Source organism: Microcaecilia unicolor, chromosome 10 (genome assembly GCF_901765095.1).
Source record: "Microcaecilia unicolor chromosome 10, aMicUni1.1, whole genome shotgun sequence".
Classification (NCBI taxonomy): Eukaryota; Metazoa; Chordata; class Amphibia; order Gymnophiona; family Siphonopidae; genus Microcaecilia; species Microcaecilia unicolor.
Window position 1 is genome coordinate 212,220,751 of NC_044040.1, and position 20,573 is coordinate 212,241,323.

Here is a 20,573-nt window from a genome sequence, read left to right on the forward strand (position 1 = left end):
CCCTCCGATTTGCAGACCCCACCTCCCTCTCTCCGAGTTCCAGACCCCACCTGCCTCCCTCTGATTTGCAGACCCCCCTTCCTCCGATTTCCCGACCCCCCCCTCGGAGTTCCTGACCCCCCCTCGGAGTTCCTGACCCCTGGACCCCCCTGCCATGACCCTCTCGAGCCTCCCTTCCCGCCACCAACCCTCGGGGCTTTGGAGCCCATCTGTGAAGAAAGTTACGGACACAGGCAGGCAGACGCATAGAACGTTGGGGGTGGGAATTATATAGGACGCGTCATAATGGATCTAGTGACATCAGCTAGGGCTTCGGAGCCCATCTGTGAAGAAAGTTATGGACACAGGCTGGCAGACGCATAGAATGTTGGGGGTGGGAATTATTATATAGGATTATAGTCTATGAGCATCACACATTTCAGTGTTTTGTCTGGTGTGTTAGAGCAAGTTTATGACCTTCTATCTTAATTAGTAATACTGTTCCCCCATGCTGGCCAAACCGGAGAAGGGAGAGACTGTTGCTTCATTTTTTGGTGTACACAGAATTGACCTGATTGGCGGGATCCAACCTACTGACCAGAGTTGATCCTTAATTTTAATCTTTAAAAAATATGAGAACATTTGAGCACAAAGAAGAAATAACTGCATTTATAAAAAAATAAATAGTAAACAATATATTTAATCCACATAAGCCATACAGTGGTTTGCTAGTCAGAATTGTTGCAAAGGTTGCTACAACCAAACCAAAATGGACGCCAAATTCATTTTTCTAAAATTGAAAATGGTAGAACGTCCCCCAAGTCACCAGCATTTAAGTGTTTGTCACAGTGATGAGTGCGTAAGCGACCTGTCTCTAATTTGAGTCTTCAGCTTCTACGAATCTCTTGCCGTTCGTAAAACACTAATTCAGCCATAGCGTCAAATACTCTTCGCCTGATAGAAGAACCATTGAGATGTGATATTATGTAAATCATTAGATTATTGGCTCATCAACCATTCCCACTACGGCCTGTAGCTAAACACAAGCACACATCACTGTGTTCCACACATGTTCTCAGGATTGACTAAAGTACGTAGAGGTCATTATTATTGTTTGACAAGTCAGAGTACTGTCGAAGGGTGAGGGCTGAGATCTGGGAAGCCGGGGGCTCTTGGCTGTTACCGTTGGGAATCCATTGCTTTTTCTTGCCATAGGTGACTGGCCTGCATAGATGAGTCTCCCATTTGGTCCTTGTCAATGTTTGAGTTTTACTCCTGCGTTTGTTTCCCTCATCACAGTACGTCACACAGCACTGACAAGCTCTGGGGCCCTTAGGACCATTTTTCAATTTTGATACAGGGGCCAGAGCTTGGCCACTTTTAGCTGCAGCGTTGGCTTTGGCCGGACATGGATTCGGCGCCCTTTTCAATTGTTTTTTCCTCTTATGGATGCGATCTAGGCTGATATCCGACTGAGAGGAGTAGCTCTCATTCCAGCTCGACCCAGCGGTCAGGCTCCTCAAGGGAAGTGCCAAACGTAAGGCTTTCCAAAATTTAGAGCTGGAGTTTCTGGATCGGTCTCCGTCCCACCTCACGAAGGAGACAGAGTCTCTCAGCTGGGTGATGCCAGCATGGGTACACTGGACTGGTTTGTACTCCACAATGACCAGCTTGGTGCAGATGGCATTTTGGCATACGATACCCAATTTATATTCCAACATGCTGATGCTTTTCTCAGTCAAGTAATCAGGACTCAGGACGACAATCATTCTACGACTTCTCTGAATGAATTCAAAGACAGCTTCAATTGTATCTAGAGGAGAAGAAGGGCAGGAGGAAAGAAGGGGGGAAAAAAGCAAGTTAAGTAGCCTGTACATGTCCCACTCAAAAGATCAACAGTTTTAGTAGGGGTGTGAAGGAGCATAAGAAACTGTATTCCACTCTTAACTGACTACCACAAAGCACATGGCCTAGTCATGTAAAAATGGAAGACATTCACCAAGTTAGTAGCTCAAATCAAACATTTGTTCACATTCTATTTACTTAGTGAAGTTAAGATTCTGCTTTTGGCTAAAGAGCTGTGAAAGTAGATCACAGATTCAATATCCCCGTAAAAGATCATAATGGAATAATACAGCTTAAGCAGAGACCATGCCTTAATCAACATGTGGAATCCCAAATAACATGCTTTCAGAACATATTTCAACAGGGAGCACATTCCACAGCATGGGTGCAAAACCGTGCAAAGCACAACATCGGGTTTCTGCCAGTTTCACAGTCAGACAACTCGGTACCACCAAGAGCACATTCTATGACGATCTAGAGAAAATCACTTTCGCCTAGCGAGGAACATTGTACTACAAAGATAAAGAACAAAGGAAAGAAGGATGACGTGAAAAAGAGAAGGTTGCTACACAGAGAGGTAAGAGGAGTTGTTCAGCCACATGGTCCTCAAATCTGCAAAACCTCAAAAATGTGAAAATTAAGATGGCCGGAGTTTGTCGCCAGGTCTGTTCTTCTCAGGCCAGGCTAGTGTATTTAGCTCTGCACTGTCAATTAAAATGTTCAATTACGTATTGTATTGACATTGTAAGTAGTATACTATGCCATACTTTGAATCGCAAATTCCTCAATCTGAACTTCCCCAGCTGCAAAGGAATTAAATACAAACAGTCATACGCTACTACTTTTGCGTATAAAAGCACACAGATCTGGAACGCATTACCCGCGGCCTTGAAAAATATGGACAATCTAACCAGCTTTCGCAAATCTTTGAAGACACATCTCTTCAACAAAGCCTACGAAAGACATCCTTAATAAATCATTCCTCAAATCACTCAGGTGCATCAAAAACGCCTCTCACAACACCTTTCTAGCACTTTGCATCTAATTCATTTACTTTCAGCTTATGTATTTAAGATCATGTAATGACTGCATCATAACAACACTCTGTAAGCCACATTGAGCCTGCAAAAAGGTGGGATAATGTGGGATACAAATGCAGTAAATAATAATAATAATAATAATAATATTGTTCCTTGAATATTTTTACTGCTATAATTGTCTATTGCTCATATTTGATTTATTCTTACTGTACACTGCCTTGAGTGAATTCCTTCAAAAAAGGCGGTAAATAAATCCTAATAAATAAATAAATAAATACTTGGCTCAGGAAATTTGCAGGACTGAGATCAGACAGAGCTGTGTGATTTAAGCGTTTGAAGGTTATAAATATGCCATGTGAATCGTACTTAATATTACATTCCAGGGGAATCTGTAATGATATACTACTTAAGTTAGCAAATCTTTCCGAATATGATTCTATTGAATAGCCAAAGGCTGAACCGGCTTAGCTAATTTCAGCACGATGCACCTGGTTGTAAAAGCCACTTCAAAGAATAGACCTGTGGTTGAACACACTACAGCCGCTAGATTGACTTAATTTAAAAACTGACTTCCAGGTACACAAAGCCACATATTGGCCAGCGCCGACACTTCAAGAACACAGCTATCCCCATGACCATGAGCGTAGGCGTGTGTGTGTGTGTGAGTGGGAGCATCGATTGGCTTTGCCGCAGGGTCTTTTAACTCCTCTCGTTTGCCACTGTCCCCCGGATTCTATATAACAGGCCTAGAGATATGTGCCGAAATACAAGCGGATTCTATAATGCTGCGCATAACTTAATTGGCTTAACATGCTAATCAGCACTGATAGCACTTAAACAACGAGTACTAATTGGCACTAATTAGAATTTACGTGCACAACTCACTAAGTGTATTCTGTAACGCAGTGTGCCTCATTTCTAACACGTGCAGGTAAAAAGGGGCATTTTGTGGGATTTATACATGTAGTTATAGAATATGGCACAGTGCGTGTAAATCTATGTGCCGGGATTTATGCCGTTTGAGTTGGTGTAAATAGGTAAACTTACATTTAGGCGCTGAAATATCAAACGCATTCTACATATCGCGCCAAAACCTAGGTGCACCATTTATAGAATACGCTTAGTCAGCACTGATTTTTTTAGGTGCCATATATAGAATCTCCTCCTATATGGAAGATGCTCACATCCTCAAGAGTTCTTTAATTACAGTACTTTCCGCAGCCTCTCCTTCTTACCCCATCCATAAACAATAGGGTGGCCTATTCTATACACAGACACCAAGATTTAGATGCCCCAATGCCATGAGATTAGCACCAATTCTATAATGGTATCTTGGTACCAAGATCCCATTACAGATCATTACGGATTCCTTGGTGCACCTAAAGTTTGACGCCAACAGTTACACCAAGTCAATGGCAGTTGTATATTGATTCTTCATTCTGCCCTGAAGTGCACACAACTTGCAGTACTCTATGAATTAGGCACAGGTTCTAGAGAAACGGCCACGACCCACCCATACTCTGTCCTTGTGTATATCCCTCACACTTATTTTATTTATTTATTAGGATTTATTTACCGTCTTTTTGAAGGAATTCACTCAAGGTAATGCGCAGTAAGAATAAATCAAATATGAACAATAGACAATTATAGTAGTAAAAATATTCAAATAACAATACAAAGTATGGCATAGTACACTACGTAATAGAACATTTTAATTGACAGTGCAGGGTATAAGCAAAGATGAAATATATAGATAGGTAAGAGAGTAAGAGGAGTTAGAAAGTACATAGAGGGGCATTTTCAAAAGAAACGTCTAAGTGTGAATTTGGACGTTTTACAAAGACATCCGAATTCCAAAGCGGGAAGAAGGTCATTTTCGAAAAAGATGGACGTCCATCTTTTGTGTTCGAAAATACCATGGTCGCCCTGCGATTTGGACGTCTTTGTTTTTTGGCCATTTTCAAAAACAAAAATATCCAAGTCTAAAACGTCCAAAGTCAAGCCATTGGGATGTGGGAGGAGCCAGCATTTCTAGTGCACTGGTTCCCCTGACATACCAGGACACCAACCGGGCACCCTAGGGGGCATTGCAGTGGACTTCATAAAAAGCTCCCAGGTGCACATCTGACCATTGATCCCTTACCTTGTGTGCTGAGCCCCCCCAACCACCCTTCAAAACCCACTACCCCAACTGTACACCACTATCATAGCCCTTATGGGTAAAGGGGGCACATATATGTGGGTACAGTTGGTTTCTGGTGGGTTTTGGAGGGCTCACAGTTTCCTCGACAAGTGTAACAGGTAGTGGGGGGATGGACCTGGGTCCACCTGTCTGAAGTGCACTAAACTACTCCAGGGACCTGCATGCTGCTGTAATGGACCCGAGTATGATATCTGAGGCTGGCATAGAGGCTGGCAAGTAATGTCTTTCATCACAATTTTTGGGGTTGGGAGGGGGTTAATGACCACTAGGGGGGTAAGGGGAGGTCATCCCTGATTCCCTCCAGTGGCCATCTGGTCATTTCGTGTACCTTTTTGTTCCTTATTCATAATAAAAACAGGTCTAGCTGGACGTCCTTGCTTTGTTCCATTATGGCTCAAAGACGTCCAAGTCTTAGGAACGCCCAAGTCCCGCCTCGAACATGCCCCTGATACGCCCCCTTGAGATTCGGACGTCCTTCTGACGGACTTCAGAGAAAGACGTCCAAAATCAGGTTTCGATTATACCGATTTGGACATTTCTGTGAGATGGACGTCCAAATGCCGATTTATGTCACTTTTTGGATGTCCATCTCTTTCGAAAATGAGCCTGATAAGGGGCCCTGTGCAAATGGCAGTGAGGCCCTTTTTACCACAGTGAACAATAAAAGCCGAAAAAAGAAACGGCCATGTGGTAAGATTGCATTTACCGCGTGGCCATGCAAGGGGAGCCACTTACTGCCACCCACTGAAGTGACAGTAAGGGCTCCCATGCTAACCCAGTAGTAACCTGCCAGCACACGGTGCTGCATGATTACCACCGGATAACCCCCTGCATAAATATTTGTCAAATATTTCTGCTAGCACTGGAAATGCATGTGCTGGGGGGGGGGGGGGGGGGGTAGAACTACCGCCAGTGCCCACATTGGGCTGGCTGTAGTTCCAGCTTACCACTGCTTTGTAAAAGGATCTCTAAGCAATTTTGGTGTGTACGATATAAAATAGCACTTATGCATGTATTTGCCAATTAGTGCTGCCAACCAGATGCGGTAACTTAAGCGCACAATTTGCACCTCTTGTTAGGCACCAATTTATAGAACCGCCCTTCCGATGCGCATTTTGATGACATCATCATGACCAAAACTGAAAGAGCAGCACAAGGGCTCCAGCAAACTCTTGGCATTCAGTGCTACGTTTTAATTCTGCTTTGTGTCCTGCTCCCTCCTCTCCAAAACCTACTGGTCAATGTTCAGTGCGATTTAACTGGGAAGGCGGGAAGTGAAATCATGCTGACCAGGTCCAACCCAGATTGTTAGCGGCACTTGTATGAAAAGTGCCGCTGAAAATCCGGTCAGAGCGAAGGTGAAATTTGGGCATAACAGAGTTATCTGCCAATATTCAGTAGTGATGGCTGGATAGCTACCACGTTAGCTTAGGATAGAAAAAGGCTGCCCCAGTTTAACCAGGAAGCTATTGAGGTACCACCCAGTATCCAGATAACTCAGCTATAGGAAAGCCCACTGCAGCCAGTATTAAAAAACAAAAAAACATTCACCACCATGGGCTCAATATTGACTTGCCAGACTAGAGAATTTAGTACAGTGGACCCATAGGTTTTTTCTTTTAAGTACAATAAAATTCTACACTTCTTTCAAGTAAAATGCAAAAGTTAATACAGAAACATAGACAATGATGGCAGATAAAGGCCTTATGGCACTGGTTCTTATTCTGTCTCCCATCTGAATGCGGGGAATTGGGCCAGGCCCTTGAACTACCCTGTAATCATGTACCGTATTTTTCGGACTATAAGACGCACCGGACCATAAGATGCACCTAGGTTTTAGAGGAGGGAAACAGGAAACATTTTTTTTTTCCTTTTTCCCAACTCTAAAACCTAGGTGCTCCGGTGCGTCTTGTCCGAATGCCGCCCTCCCCCCGGCCCTGTCACCACTTCTTCCTACTCACGCGATCTTCCCTGGTGGTCTAGTGATGTCTGGGCAGGAAAGAGCCCCCTCTTTCCTGCCCAGCGCGCTGCTCTCCATCCTCCTGTATGCATTGCTGCCTGACGGTCTCGGCGAGATTTAAAATGGCCGCCGAGAATTGAAGTCTCGGTGGCCATTTTGAATCTCGCCGAGACCGTCAGGCTGCATACAGGAGTATGGAGAGCAGTGCGCTGGGTAGGAAAGAGGAGGGTCTTTCCTGCCCCGACGTCACTAGACCACCAGGGAAGATCGCGTGAGTAGGAAGAAGTCTACCTTCGGACTATAAGACGCACCCCCCCCCCCATTTTCCTCCCAAATTTTTGGGGAAAAAAGTGCGTCTTATAGTCCGAAAAATACGGCAGTTCCCTGTGATAGGCTCTTTCAGCGCACATGTCCAGCCCCCTGTGTCTTATGGGACTCTTTCTATTGGCTTGCCCTGTTCTCTGTTCATGCTGGGCTAGTTACCCTCCCTTTCTCTCTCCAATGGATCTGTAAGAATTAGTCTGCAGCGTATCTCCTCCGTCAGCTGAAACTGCCTATGTTGTATGACCTCCTTCAAGCGGTATCATGATTTCGCCAGTGTAAAAGTATTAAAGCATCATTCGCGGCACTCTGACTTACTCTCAGCTTCTCTCTCGTGTGGAGAGAGAGCTGGTGCAGAACAGATTCCCAGTTTGCAAGGCAAAAGCTCATGTCCAGCACATTACTGCATTAACGAAGATTTTAGTTCAAGAGTTCTGAATCTTCTCATAGAGATATTCCATACTCTGGTTTAAGCTGCAGGCCAATAACCTCAGTGAGAGGGCAGAACAATCCCCAAACCTGGTCCTGGAGGCACCCCAGCCAATCAGGTTTTTCAGGATATCCACAATGAATATTCATGAAAAAGATTTGCACATAGTGGAGGCAGTGCATGCAGATCTACTACTACTACTATTTAGCATTTCTATAGTGCTACAAGGCGTACGCAGCGCTGCACAAACATAGAAGAAAGACAGTCCCTGCTCAAAGAGCTATGTAATAAAAGTGAGCCAAGTATAGGACAATCAAGCCATTGTGACATCACTGATGAGGTTGGCTCTTATTGGTGGCCTGAGGCATTATGACATCACAATATCACCTCTGATTACAAGAGACTACTACTACTACTATTTAGCATTTCTATAGCGCTACAAGGCGTACGCAGCGCTGCACAAACATAGAAGAAAGACAGTCCCTGCTCAAAGAGCTATGTAATAAAAGTGAGCCAAGTATAGGACAATCAAGCCATTGTGACATCACTGATGAGGTTGGCTCTTATTGGTGGCCTGAGGCATTATGACATCACAATATTAGCTCTGGTTACAAGAGACTACTACTACTACTATTTAGCATTTCTATAGCGCTACAAGGCGTACGCAGCGCTGCACAAACATAGAAGAAAGACAGTCCCTGCTCAAAGAGCTATGTAATAAAAGTGAGCCAAGTATAGGACAATCAAGCCATTGTGACATCACTGATGAGGTTGGCTCTTATTGGTGGCCTGAGGAATTATGACATCACTATCACCTCTGATTACAAGAGACTACTACTACTACTACTATTTAGCATTTCTATAGCGCTACAAGGCGTACACAGCGCTGCACAAACATAGAAGAAAGACAGTCCCTGCTCAAAGAGCTATGTAATAAAAGTGAGCCAAGTATAGGACAATCAAGCCATTGTGACATCACTGATGAGGTTGGCTCTTATTGGTGGCCTGAGGCATTATGACATCACAATATTAGCTCTGGTTACAAGAGACTACTACTACTACTATTTAGCATTTCTATAGCGCTACAAGGCATACGCAGCACTGTACAAACATAGAAGAAAGACAGTCCCTGCTCAAAGAGCTTACAATCTAATAAATCTCTCTCATAAATATTCATTGTGGATATCCTGAAACCCTGATTGGCTGGGGTGCCTGTTCAGTCTACCCATCCCTACAGTGTCCTATCCCTTATGGATCCCTCTGCACTTGTCCCATGATTTCTTGACTTTAGATACAGGTCCCCGTCTCTTCCACCTCCATTTATTTATTTAGATTTTGCTCACACCTTTTTCAGTAGTAGCTCAAGGAGAGTTACATTCAGGTACACTGGAGGGTCCCAGGAGGGTTCACAATCTAAGCTTGTACCTGAAGCAATGGAGGGTTAAGTGACTTGCCCAAGATCACAAGGAGCAGCAGTGGGATCTGAACCTGCCACTTCTGGATTGCAAGACTGGTGCTCTAACCACTAGGCCACTTCTCCACTATAGCAACATTCCGTGTAGAATCTCCAATAGTAGCAACGTTCCATGTTCCACTGTTCTAACCACTTAGCTACTCCTCCATTGGGTGGCTGTGCCATGTGTGGTAAATGCAAGGCTGTTAGGGCTGTCCCAGCACGGTTCCCATGCAGTTACTTCCTGTACCTGACAGTAACTCAACATGAGCTACAACTGAAAATACCATGCGCTAAGGCCAAATCCCTTCCCTAGCAGTGTTTTCTGTGGAGTAATTCTAGTCCACCCATTGTAACGACTGAGGTTTCTGAAGTCAGGCCCATTCCTGTTTTGGATGATGTTCACGTTCTCCAGACAATTATTTCCCTTATCTCAGTCAATTGACGTGGGCAGCTGACAGATTTAGAAGAAATCTGAAATACCATCTTTGGATAATTCTGTATGCTGGGTCAGTACAAGTTGTTTTATCCTATAAAGATCCCCAAGTTTAACGGCCTGGGGACAGTAACAACTGCCTGAACGTCAACCTTCCCAATGTAAATCTTTGCTAATTAAATTAACCATCTTCTGCACCTCATACGCACTGTACTCTCGTGTATCATCACCTGTCCCAGTGGCTTTATGGCCAGAGGGCTATGTGTACAATGAACCACCAGTGACCCAAGTGGGATTCGCATTATCTTATGCTTCGTAAACTTCACCTGCAACTACAGCATTTTAATAGCCTGTAAGAACAGATATTTATTTTAAAAAAACATTTTCATATAGATCCATCTATCAATTAAAAACACTGAGGGCTCCCCAGACTATATCCTCTTTCATTAAGTCAGATGTCAATCAACAACCTGATCACAGTCTCACCTCCATAAGGCTGTGGGATCCAAACCCATAAGCACAGGTGACATCAAAGCAAATAATAACGCTGACAGAGGATTACTGGAAGGACATCATCCCCTCCCCCTCTAGTTAGCAGGGGTGGACTGACTGATTGTTCAGGCAACCAGGCAGTGCCCGAGGGTCCAGTGGCTCTAGGGGGCCCAGAGGGTCAGCCCAGATGCCCACTGCACACAACAGCCCTCCCGCGGGAGGTGGTGGAAATGAAAACGGTAACGGAATTCAAACATGCGTGGGATAAGCATAAAGGAATCCTGTGCCGAAGGAATGGATCCTCAGGAGCTTAGCCAAGATCGGGAGGCGGGACTGGTGGTTGGGAGGCGGGGATACTGCTGGGCAGACTTATACGGTCTGTGCCAGAGCCGGTGGTGGGAAGCGGGACTGGTGGTTGGGAGGAGAGGATACTGCTGGGCAGACTTATACGGTCTGTGCCAGAGCCGGTGGTGGGAGGCAGGGATAGTGCTCGGCAGACTTATACGGTCTGTGCCAGAGCCGGTGGTCGGAGGCGGGGATAGTGCTGGGCAGACTTATACAGTCTGTGCCCTGAAGAGCACAGGTACAAATCAAAGTAGGGTATACACAAAAAGTAGCACATATGAGTTATCTTGTTGGGCAGACTGGATGGACCGTGCAGGTCTTTTTCTGCTGTCATCTACTATGTTACTATCTTTAAAGGCACCGCTGGTGATCTAGTGGCTTCTGGGGGGGGGGGGGGCATGTTTCTTGCCTGTTGTGCTGCTGCTATTACTCCTGCATGGCACTGCTGTATTTTAAAAATGGTTTCAGAGACTCCCTATGGAAGTCTTGCAAGACTGAGACCCACGAGACTACCGTGGGATGTCTCAGCCACCATTTTGAAAACACAGCGGTGCCAGCAGGTGGGGAACAGGGGCAGCACTGCGGGCGGGAAAGAACATGCTTCCTCCCCCCCCCCCTCACAGAGACCATTAGACCACAAGGGCCCTTCAGGTAGGACCGAGGCAGCAGGGGCGTTGGCTGCGGTGGTGGTGGGGGGCAGCAGCATGGTGGTAGGAGGGGGTGTTGGGCAGTGGTTAGGGGGTCCAGACCTCTCAGTCTGCCCCTGCCAGTTAGCCGCCTAGTCTAGCAATAAACCCAGTTGCTTTTAGATGTATTTATCATAGGGAGGTGGTTGACAATTCCCATAGCCTCTTGTCAGTTTGTCCTGACTAGATCATAAGCTCTCCTGTGGGAGGTGGTGGAGATGAAAATGGTAACGGAATTCAAAAATGTGTGGGATAAACATAAAGGAATTCTGTTCAGAAGGAATGGATCCTCAGAAGCGGAGATGGGAGACAGCACTGGTGGTGGGAGGCGGGGCTAGTTCTGGGCAGACTTCTCCGGTCTGTGCCCTGAAAATGACAGATACCAATCAAGGTCAGGTATACACATAAAGTAGCACATATGAGTTAATCTTGTTGGGCAGACTGGATGGACAGTACAGGTCTTTCAATGCCATCATCTACTATGTTATAAGCTCAATGGAGCAGGAGACTCTTATGTGTCCTTGTAGCACTTTAAAGATGATAAGTAATTGTGCTCTGGCTGAAAAAAGAATCTTAAATTGGCAACCTGCTAGTTTCACGGAGTACTCCCTAGTCCCAGTACTATGACTACTCATAGCTTATCCATCTCTATCACATCCTTTCTCAGTTGTCTCTTCTCCTAGCCGAGGAGCCCACACCATTTAGCCTTTCCTTCTAGGGGGAGCTGTTCCCTCCCTTTTAACTGCCCTTCTGCAAATCTTTCCTAGTTCTGCTATATCCTTTTATGAGACAGGACAACCAGATCCGCACAGAACTTGCGGTACAGTCGCATCAGAAGCGATAGAGGCCTTAGTAGACTCTCAGTTCAGTTCTCCATTTTTTTTGCAAATAATGTCTTACATTCTGGGGGTTTTTAAAGACTGTTGCCACACACTAAGCCAAGGTCAACATTTCTCTGATCTTATCGACCACATGCTGCTGTTTTCCGATAGTTCAGATTCTCCATTTATACACACATTTTAGAAAAAAAAAAAAAAAAAAAGGGAAAACAAAACTCATTAAAAGAATGCAAAACTAAAAATGGATGAAAATAATATTTTATTCAACAAGTACAGGAAATTGCATTTAGAAAGGTGAATAAAATGACAAACACAATCAGAAAATAATTCAGAAAGAAAAATACTTTAATGCAAAACAGAACCAAATTGTCTTAATATGTAAAAATCATACAAACAAAACAAAACAAAAAAAAAACATAAAACCATCCATCCCCAATAACAAAATTACTTCTTCTTGGAAATAATACTTTAGCATACAAACATCAGATGGTAGAATGTCTCTTATAGCTTCACTAGGGCAGGCTTTCCGAAAAGAAGATTCAACATGTATTTACTAGTACTGAGAATCCAGTTCTGATGGTGCTATTTTACTAAAGGACACAAATACCACATTACTGTTAGGAAAAAACCATCACATTAACCTTAGCGACAGGAAAATGTGCTTGTATGCAACGTAATGACGCTATAACATCTATAAGTTACGCATTTAATTTTGCACTGTGCGGATATGTACGCCACATTGCAAACTATTCACGATGTAAGATACGCGAACAGTGAGAGAACAGGTGCATATCCGGCATGCAGAGGCCCACACACACACCTGCGCATTTACAGAATTCTACTATTCTCTCCTTTTTCAACTTTATTTTTATGACTTTAACATACTACACAGTAATGAATGTAGAACCTCAATTCTGCATACTGGGATTATACATGCAAATATGCCCTTTGCAACTGTTTTAGGGGCCCCTTCACTAAGCTGCGGTAAAAGGTGCCCTGCGCTAGCGGAGGAGGTAGTTTCTGCAGCACGCCGAGGCCGAAAAACAGAAATGGCCACGCGGTAAGATTGCACTTACTGTGCAGCCATGCAGGGGGGAGCAGTTACCGCCACCCACTGAGGTGCTGGTAAGGGTTCACACACTAACCCGCTGGTAACCAGCTAGCGCACAGCGCTGCCCAATTGCCCCCGGGTAACCCCATGTGGAAATATTTTTCAAATGTTTCCGCTAGCGTTGGAAATATCACGCACTGGGGGTGGAAGTACTTCCATATTGCTGCATGGTAGGTCTGCGGTGGGCTTATCGCTGATTTGCAAAAGGGCCCTTAGAGAATTACCCCTGAATACTCTGAATTCTGTTACTAAGTGCGCTTAGCAGCACCTCAGAGTGGCAGATTCATAGAGCTGCCGCCTCACCCCGGTTAAACTCAAAAAGGCTGACCCGGTCCTGGGTTTTGCTGCACCGCAGCCATGGAATTCTAAATCAGATGCTCTTTCCCCATCCTGGTCTGACAGACTTATACATTACCCTGCTTTCTTTTTTTTTTTTAAATACAAGACCCTTCGGGCCTGATATTCAGCTGACAGTGATCAGCATTTTGCTGCCTCCGGCGTTAAACCTGGAAATTTAATGCTGAGCCACGTCTGGGTACCACCATTGAATTTCCAGGTTTCCGGAGCCAGCTAACACATAGAGGGGCATAATCGAAAGGGACGCCCAAGTTTTGCTGAGGACGTCCTTGCAAAACATCCCGGTGGAGGGGCGGGGAAACCTGTATTATCGAAACAAGATGGGCGTCCATCTTTCGTTTCGATAATACGGTCGGGGACGCCCAAATCTTGAAATTTTGGTCGTCCTTAGAGATGGTCGTTTCTGATTTTCGGCAATAATGGAAACCAAGGATGCCCATCTCAGAAACGACCAAATGCAAGCCCTTTGGTTGTGGGAGAAGCCAGCATTCCTAGTGCACTGGTCCCCCTGACATGCCAGGACAGCAACCGGGCACCCTAGGGGGCACTGCAGTGGACTTCAGAAATTGCTCCCAGGGACATAGCTCCCTTACCTTGTGTTGACCCCCCAAAACCCACTACCCACAACTGTACACCACTATCATAGCCCTTACGGGTGAAGGGGAGCACCTAGATGTGGGTACAGTGGGTTTCTGGTGGGTTTTGGAGGGCTCACATTTATCACCACAAGTGTAACAGGTAGGGGGGGATGGGCCTGGGTCCGCCTGCCTGAGGTGCACTGCACCCACTAAAACTGATCCAGGGACTTGCATACTGCTGTGATGGACCTGAGTATGACATTTGAGGCTGGCACAAAATATTTTTAAATATGATTTTTGAGGGTGGGAGGGGGTTAGTGACCACTGGGGGAGTAAGGGGAAGTGATCCCCGATTCCCTCTGGTGGTCATCTGGTGAGTTCAAGCACATTTCGAGGCTTGGTCGTGAAAAAAACCGGACCAAGTAAAGTCGACCAAATTGCTCATCAGGGACGCCCTTCTTTTTTCCATTATCGGCCGAAGACACCCATCTGTTAAGTACGCCCCTGTCCCGCCTTCGGTACATTGCCAACAAGCCCCCGGGAAAGTTGGTAGTCTCCGCGATGGAAAGCAGTTGAGGACGCCCAAAATCAGCTTTCGATTATGCCGATTTGGGCGACCCTGAGAGAAGGACGCCCATCTCTCAATTTGTGTCGAAAGATGGGCGCCCTTCTCTTTCGAAAATGCCCCTGCTAGTGAACTGGAGCAAATTAAAAATGTATTAAATCCCACTTCTGTACAATTTTCATTCATCTCTCGGCCTACGCTTCTTCTGGGGTGGTGAACGAACCCGGTGGAGGATTCCACTGTAACCTCAGGAAGTGATCTGAGCAACTACGTTTGAAATGGTGAAGCCAAAAGGTGCACCTGTGACTTCCCTGCCCCCTGCTGCAAAATTGGTTTCACTGGCATAAGAAGAATGGGAAAACAAAACCTCAGGATCAAACTATCCTAGGTACTATGGGATTGATTAAAAAGAGCATCTGGGCTCACTTCAATGGGTTACGTAAGGAAAGGGGATGGGACTTGATATACCATTACAGTCAAAGCAGTTCACTTATTATATACAGGTACTTAATTTGTACCTGGGGCAGTGGAGGGTTAAGTGACTTGCCCAGAGTCACAAGGAGCTGCAGTGAGAGCGCTCTAGACATACCCTAGATAACAAGCGAGACAGTCCTATGCTGATAGTGCATAAAAAACAAGCATTTGTACAACTCTAGTCCCAGAGAGAAAGAGAGCAATGCATGTTTAGTAAAAAAAATATAACATCATTCCCACAGTACAAAGGACGTTTCAATGTAACAACTGTAGAATACTGAACAATGAAAGAGACAATTCAAGGTTACTAAAGGCTTTATGCTAATTATCTATTTCATTCAATGTCTGTTTTACACTCCAGCACACACAGTGTGTACTTTGTCTGTTTCTTTTAATAAAACCAGAATGACTTAAAATTCAAAAGCACCTTCCCACACTCCAGCCAGCCCAGCCCTTTCCTCTGCTGACTGACCCTGGCATCCACAGCCCCTGTCCACTTGTAAATTCTTACAGTAGAAGAGGGTGATTATATAACCGGGCACACCACGTGTTTGGCATCCCGATGGCACTCGCTGAGCACCAGTTCTAGAATGGCAGCTGTGCCGTTACAGAATTTGTGTACACAGAATTAGATGCGCTCACTTAACGCCCAAGTCAATGACAGGTGTAACTGGGTGTTCCAGGTTACGCTTGTAAATGGGAGCCACGCCCGCGTCCCGCCCATGCTCCTCCCACATGCAAGCCCCTGTGCGGTTATGCACTTATGTGCTACTTTACTGAATACACATGAATACGTGCCAATTATCTTGGCACGTACTCGTGCATGTTGTGCGCAATCACGCATGTGCAGTCACAGAATTACCCTTCCCGTAATCTCAACCCAATGAAAGAGTTGGTGGGAAGCTACATCTGAGCCAGCAAACAGTTAAAAACAAAACCTTTTCAAGAACAAGTCTGCCCACTTACTAGCCTCAAGGAAAAATAATTTTCTATCCTCACATCTATTTATCTATTTATCTTCAGCGAGTGATCCCCAAGGCAACTATTAGGTTTTACAGTTTCTATTATAGGTACTTTTGCACTGTCCCTATTGTACCTGGGGCAACGGAGGGCTACGTGACTTGCCCAGGGTCACAGGGAGTTGCAGAGGGAATTGAACCTGGCTCCCCGGGATCTCAACCCACTGCTGACCATCGGGCAGCAGCAGGTATCGAGCCCAGTTCCCCAGGTCTACAACCCGCTGCGCTAATCATTAGGACCAGGGCCGAGATTGGGGGCACATTTTGAGTGCCGCCCCCGTCCCCTCGCCTCACCTTGCCCCCTCACAAACAAACACCTTTGCTGGCGGGGGTCCCCAACCCCCACCAGCCGAAGCCTTCTTCAGCACGGTCTCTGGCGCAGCCGCATTCGCTGCCTGCCCCCTGCTCTTCTTTCCTCTTGCTCCTCTTGTGCACGCTGACACTGAGCAGGGGGCAGGCAGCGAACACGGCTGCGCCGGAGACCGCACTGAAGAAGGCTTCAGCTGGCGTGGGTTGGGGACCCCTGCCAGCCAAACCAGGGGCCCGGACGAAATTTTCAGGGGCCCAGGCCCCCGTGGCCCCCCTGTAGCTACGCCCCTGAACGACAAAATCTTTTTTATTTTGCTGCACTGGGGCTTACCCGGTGGTAATCAGGCAGCGCCGCGCACTGCCCAGTCACTGCCGGGTTAGTGTAGGAGCCCTTACCGTCACCTAAATATGTGGCAGTAAGGGCTCCCCCCAGAGATGACCACATGGCAATCCCTGTGATTAGCGCAGGGCCATTTCTTTCTTTTTTTTTTTGGGGGGGGGGGCAAAAACAACCTTTTACCCACTGCAGTAAAAGGGGGCCTCGGCGCATGGCAAATCCATGCGCCTATGGTACCGCAGGCCGCTGTTTACCACAGTTTTGTAAAAGGGGCATTAAATGATGATATATAAAAAAGTATATTCTAGCCTGGGAACGAGCAAATAACACCATGTAGGCTTCTCAAGGCAGAAACCATGGGCTTGAGTCCTGTAACATATCCTCTCCCCCACTGTCCTTTTGTATTTTGTGTTGTCCCTTTCGTCTTCTGCAGTTTGGCACCAGGGTTTTAAGAGAATCCCATCACAGGCAGCATATCCTGGTGCGGCAAGTGCAGTGAATACATGACCTCTCGTCCCCCACTACAAAAAAAAGTGACCCGCTGAGCAAAAAGGTAACAAAAGTGGGGTATGTGACTTATTTATACCACAAGATACAGGGACACCAACTGCATAATTCTGCAAAATTTCAGCCTCGGGTAAGGATTAATTACGTCTTTAAAAAATGAGAAATGTTTATCAGTTTTAAAAAGGTGTTTTTTTTTTTTTTTGAAAAATAGCAACCTTGCAGTTTTTAGGCTGTAGAACATGAAAAACACCAAAGCTGTGAAAAATATCGCATAGTCCGATTCTACTGACCCTACAGTACACAAAACTTTCAAAAAATGAAAGTGGTCCCTCCAAACTTTTATCGCCTTTATTTCTGTTATTTGTTACGCCCCCCTTTGGTACCTTTTCGCTGAGCAGGTCACAAATAGATATATCTCAAATCATTCTATCGATACATCAATCTTAAGAGCATTTTACTGTGCAAAAAAAAAGATAGAGAAAACAGAACCTCTGCATTTTAAATGCTTTCTGCTTTGTCTATCACGGGAGAGGCTTTTCAAATAGGAATATAACATTTCTTGCTACGTAAGGCACCGCAGGTTTGTTAACATAAGTAAAAGCAGAGTTCTCAGCCACAACTTCCCAGCCCCCCTAAAATCTGCTTCAATACTCAGTCTTACTTTAAAATACAGAAATAGTGAAGTATGCTGGGAAAAGTACCACAGTGCCGACAGCCAGCGGACCTCCGACCCTTCAAACTGGGAGTTCGTTGGCAGGAATGGCTGAACAGCTTTTGGAATGGAATCCTTTCCCCCTCAAGGGTTTGGGTTTCTGCCAGGTACTTGTGACCTGGGTTGCCCACTGTAGGAAACAGGATACTGGGCTAGATGGACCACTGGTCTGACCCAGTATGGCTACTCTTATGTGCTTACGTAAGGTACTTACACATATATACATCATTTACTGTGAAGTGCTTCTTAACATTATGGACCCGATATTCACATGGCAGTGCTCAACATGTTGATAGCTGCTGACATTATACCAGGAAATTCAATGCCAGGCTATACCCGGACTCTGGCATTGAATTTCCAGGTATTCAGAGCCAGCTGAGTGCGTTATTCGGCACTCAACCGGCTATGGAGAACCACAGAAAGATAGGTTTTACTAAGATGCGTAGGTGCCTATGTGTGTACAACGCCTGTCAAATTAGAACTCCCGCCCGGCTACCGCGTACCCCGGGCGGTAATTCTAATTTCTACGCACGGCGGAAAATAATTTCTATTTTCTACCGTGTGGCGTTAACTGGACGGTAATCGACAGTGTATGCGTGCTGACGATTATCCTCTGGTTAATGCGTGAGACCTTACCGCTAAGTCAATGGGTGGCGGAAAGGTCTCGGGCCCAAAATGGACATGCGCTGATTTTAATTTTGCCTCACATCCATTTTTGGCAAAAAAAAAAGGCCTTTTTTGCAGGTGCGCTGAAAAATGGACCTGTGCGCGTCCAATACATGCGTCCACACTAGCACAGGCCATTTTCCAGCGCACCTTTAGTAAACGGGACCCAAAGTGCTGAACTTTGGCATTTAACTGGCTAAGAGCCGACTCCATCCCGGAACACCCCCGAAATAGACTGTTTTGGCTTATGTGCTTAACTTTCTGCTGAAAATGCCCGGTTAACCCTGGACAGCTGATTTAAACGGCCAAGAGTTTCCCTTGGCCGTTTAAATTGTTTGGAATATCAGGCCCTACATCTGTCGGGGCTTTAAAATACGTGCGTCTCTCATAATGAGGTGAGAACATTTAGCAGAACCAACAGACACGCTAGGAAAAAAATAGTTCTCAAAAATAAAACCAGAAGTTGAATCGTAATGATGTATTATATTATATTAACTAATGGGGAAGGAAAAAGCCAAAATGAAGACCCATCTACTCAACCCTCCCCCCTGATTGTCCATGGTGCTCTTGTTGGCCTGGGCGAGAGCATTCCTCTGCTGCTCCTGCCCAGCCTCACTGCGGGTTCAAAATGGCAACTGCTGACCCCTAGTGGTAGTTTCATGGATACATTAAACAGTATTCTGGGTCTAAATGGAAAATTTGATTAACTGAAGTAAACTGCATTAGAACTTAGGAAAAGATATCAGAACTGTCCTACCAAAAGTTTCTCAAAAGCTCCAACGTGTACCTCACTGTAACTCCTCCTCAGCACATGCGGCCTTTTACCAGTGAAATGGATTCAGTGCCAGCTCACAGTGTCCCTTGGGGGACATCCAACCAGCAACGGCCAGCTTAGTTGCTGAGATCTGAAGGGATTAGGCCTCAAGCTGGGACAACTGCAGACCGGAGCCTCATTCAGACCTCTTTTCCCAAGACACATGTCTATAAGCAATGCCCTAAAAAGAGAAATAAGGGAAAACTCTCCCGTTCTCTTTCCTCACATTTCCCACTCCTACAGAGATCCATCTCACGGACACAACTTTCCCTCAGGGGCTCCAATTTTCTTGGTAGAACTTTTGCTTGGTTTCTTCACTGGCAGTACCACATGCAGCTGCTTCCAGAACCTTCCCCCCGGGTATTTCGACTTCTCCCCTTTCCACTTAATGATGGTCAGCACTGCCTGTGCTCGCTTCAGCTCTTTCACCTTTCGGCTGTTTTTAATGGGTCGATACTGAACTAAAATGACCTTGATGCTACCCTTGGAGGCCATGTTTTCCAGGCCAGCTTTCAGCTCCAGGAGGGCTTGGGTGCCCTGGAGAACATAGTTGGGGCTCAAGACAACAAGCAGACGACGGCTTTTCTTAACGAAGGTGAGAGTCTCGTCTGTGATAACTGGGAAGAGAAAACACCACAATGTTAGTGTCCAACCAGAGTGACAGAACCAGGAAAAGTTCTTCAGAAAGGACTTGCTCCACTCAGCGAGAAGAATTTGTGGTTTCCCTTTCACTCTCATCTACATTATTCTGAGGAAAAATATTTGTGTTGCTATTCTTAATCTAAGAATCATAATACTGGCTGATGACAGTCTTATCTCAGATACAGCTGCACATACAAGGGTTAGGAGACATTTACACATGTAAAAAGCTGATTTTCACATAAACACACACTCGTTACATGGGTATAATGGCATACACAGACTTGAAGGGGGCGAGTTTGGACATGAATGTTTGTAAAATCTGCTCCTTACAGATGTAAATGCCAGCACTTACATACATGTAAGGAACCCCGAGTTAAAAACACATTTTAAAAAAGAGAGTGTAATTTTTGTAAACTAGCTATTTCCACTGTACCCTTGCTCCCCCGCCCCCTC

At 45.5% G+C, this 20,573-nt stretch overlaps 1 protein-coding gene across 3 annotated transcripts in view; it reads right to left on the bottom strand.

Annotated features, from left to right (window-relative positions):
- Nucleotides 1-705: 705 nt before the first annotated feature.
- Nucleotides 706-20,573, bottom strand: part of IL1RAP (interleukin 1 receptor accessory protein) — a 153,889-nt gene continuing 134,021 nt past the window's right edge. For 2 of the 3 annotated variants that reach the window (XM_030215847.1, XM_030215848.1), the window contains exon 11: nucleotides 706-1,792. In XM_030215847.1, coding sequence (XP_030071707.1) covers nucleotides 1,065-1,792 — 728 coding nt within the window. In that variant the 3' untranslated portion in view covers nucleotides 706-1,064. Of the gene's footprint in view, nucleotides 1,793-18,747; nucleotides 20,096-20,573 lie in introns of those variants that run through there. The other variant, XM_030215849.1, reaches the window with a different exon arrangement.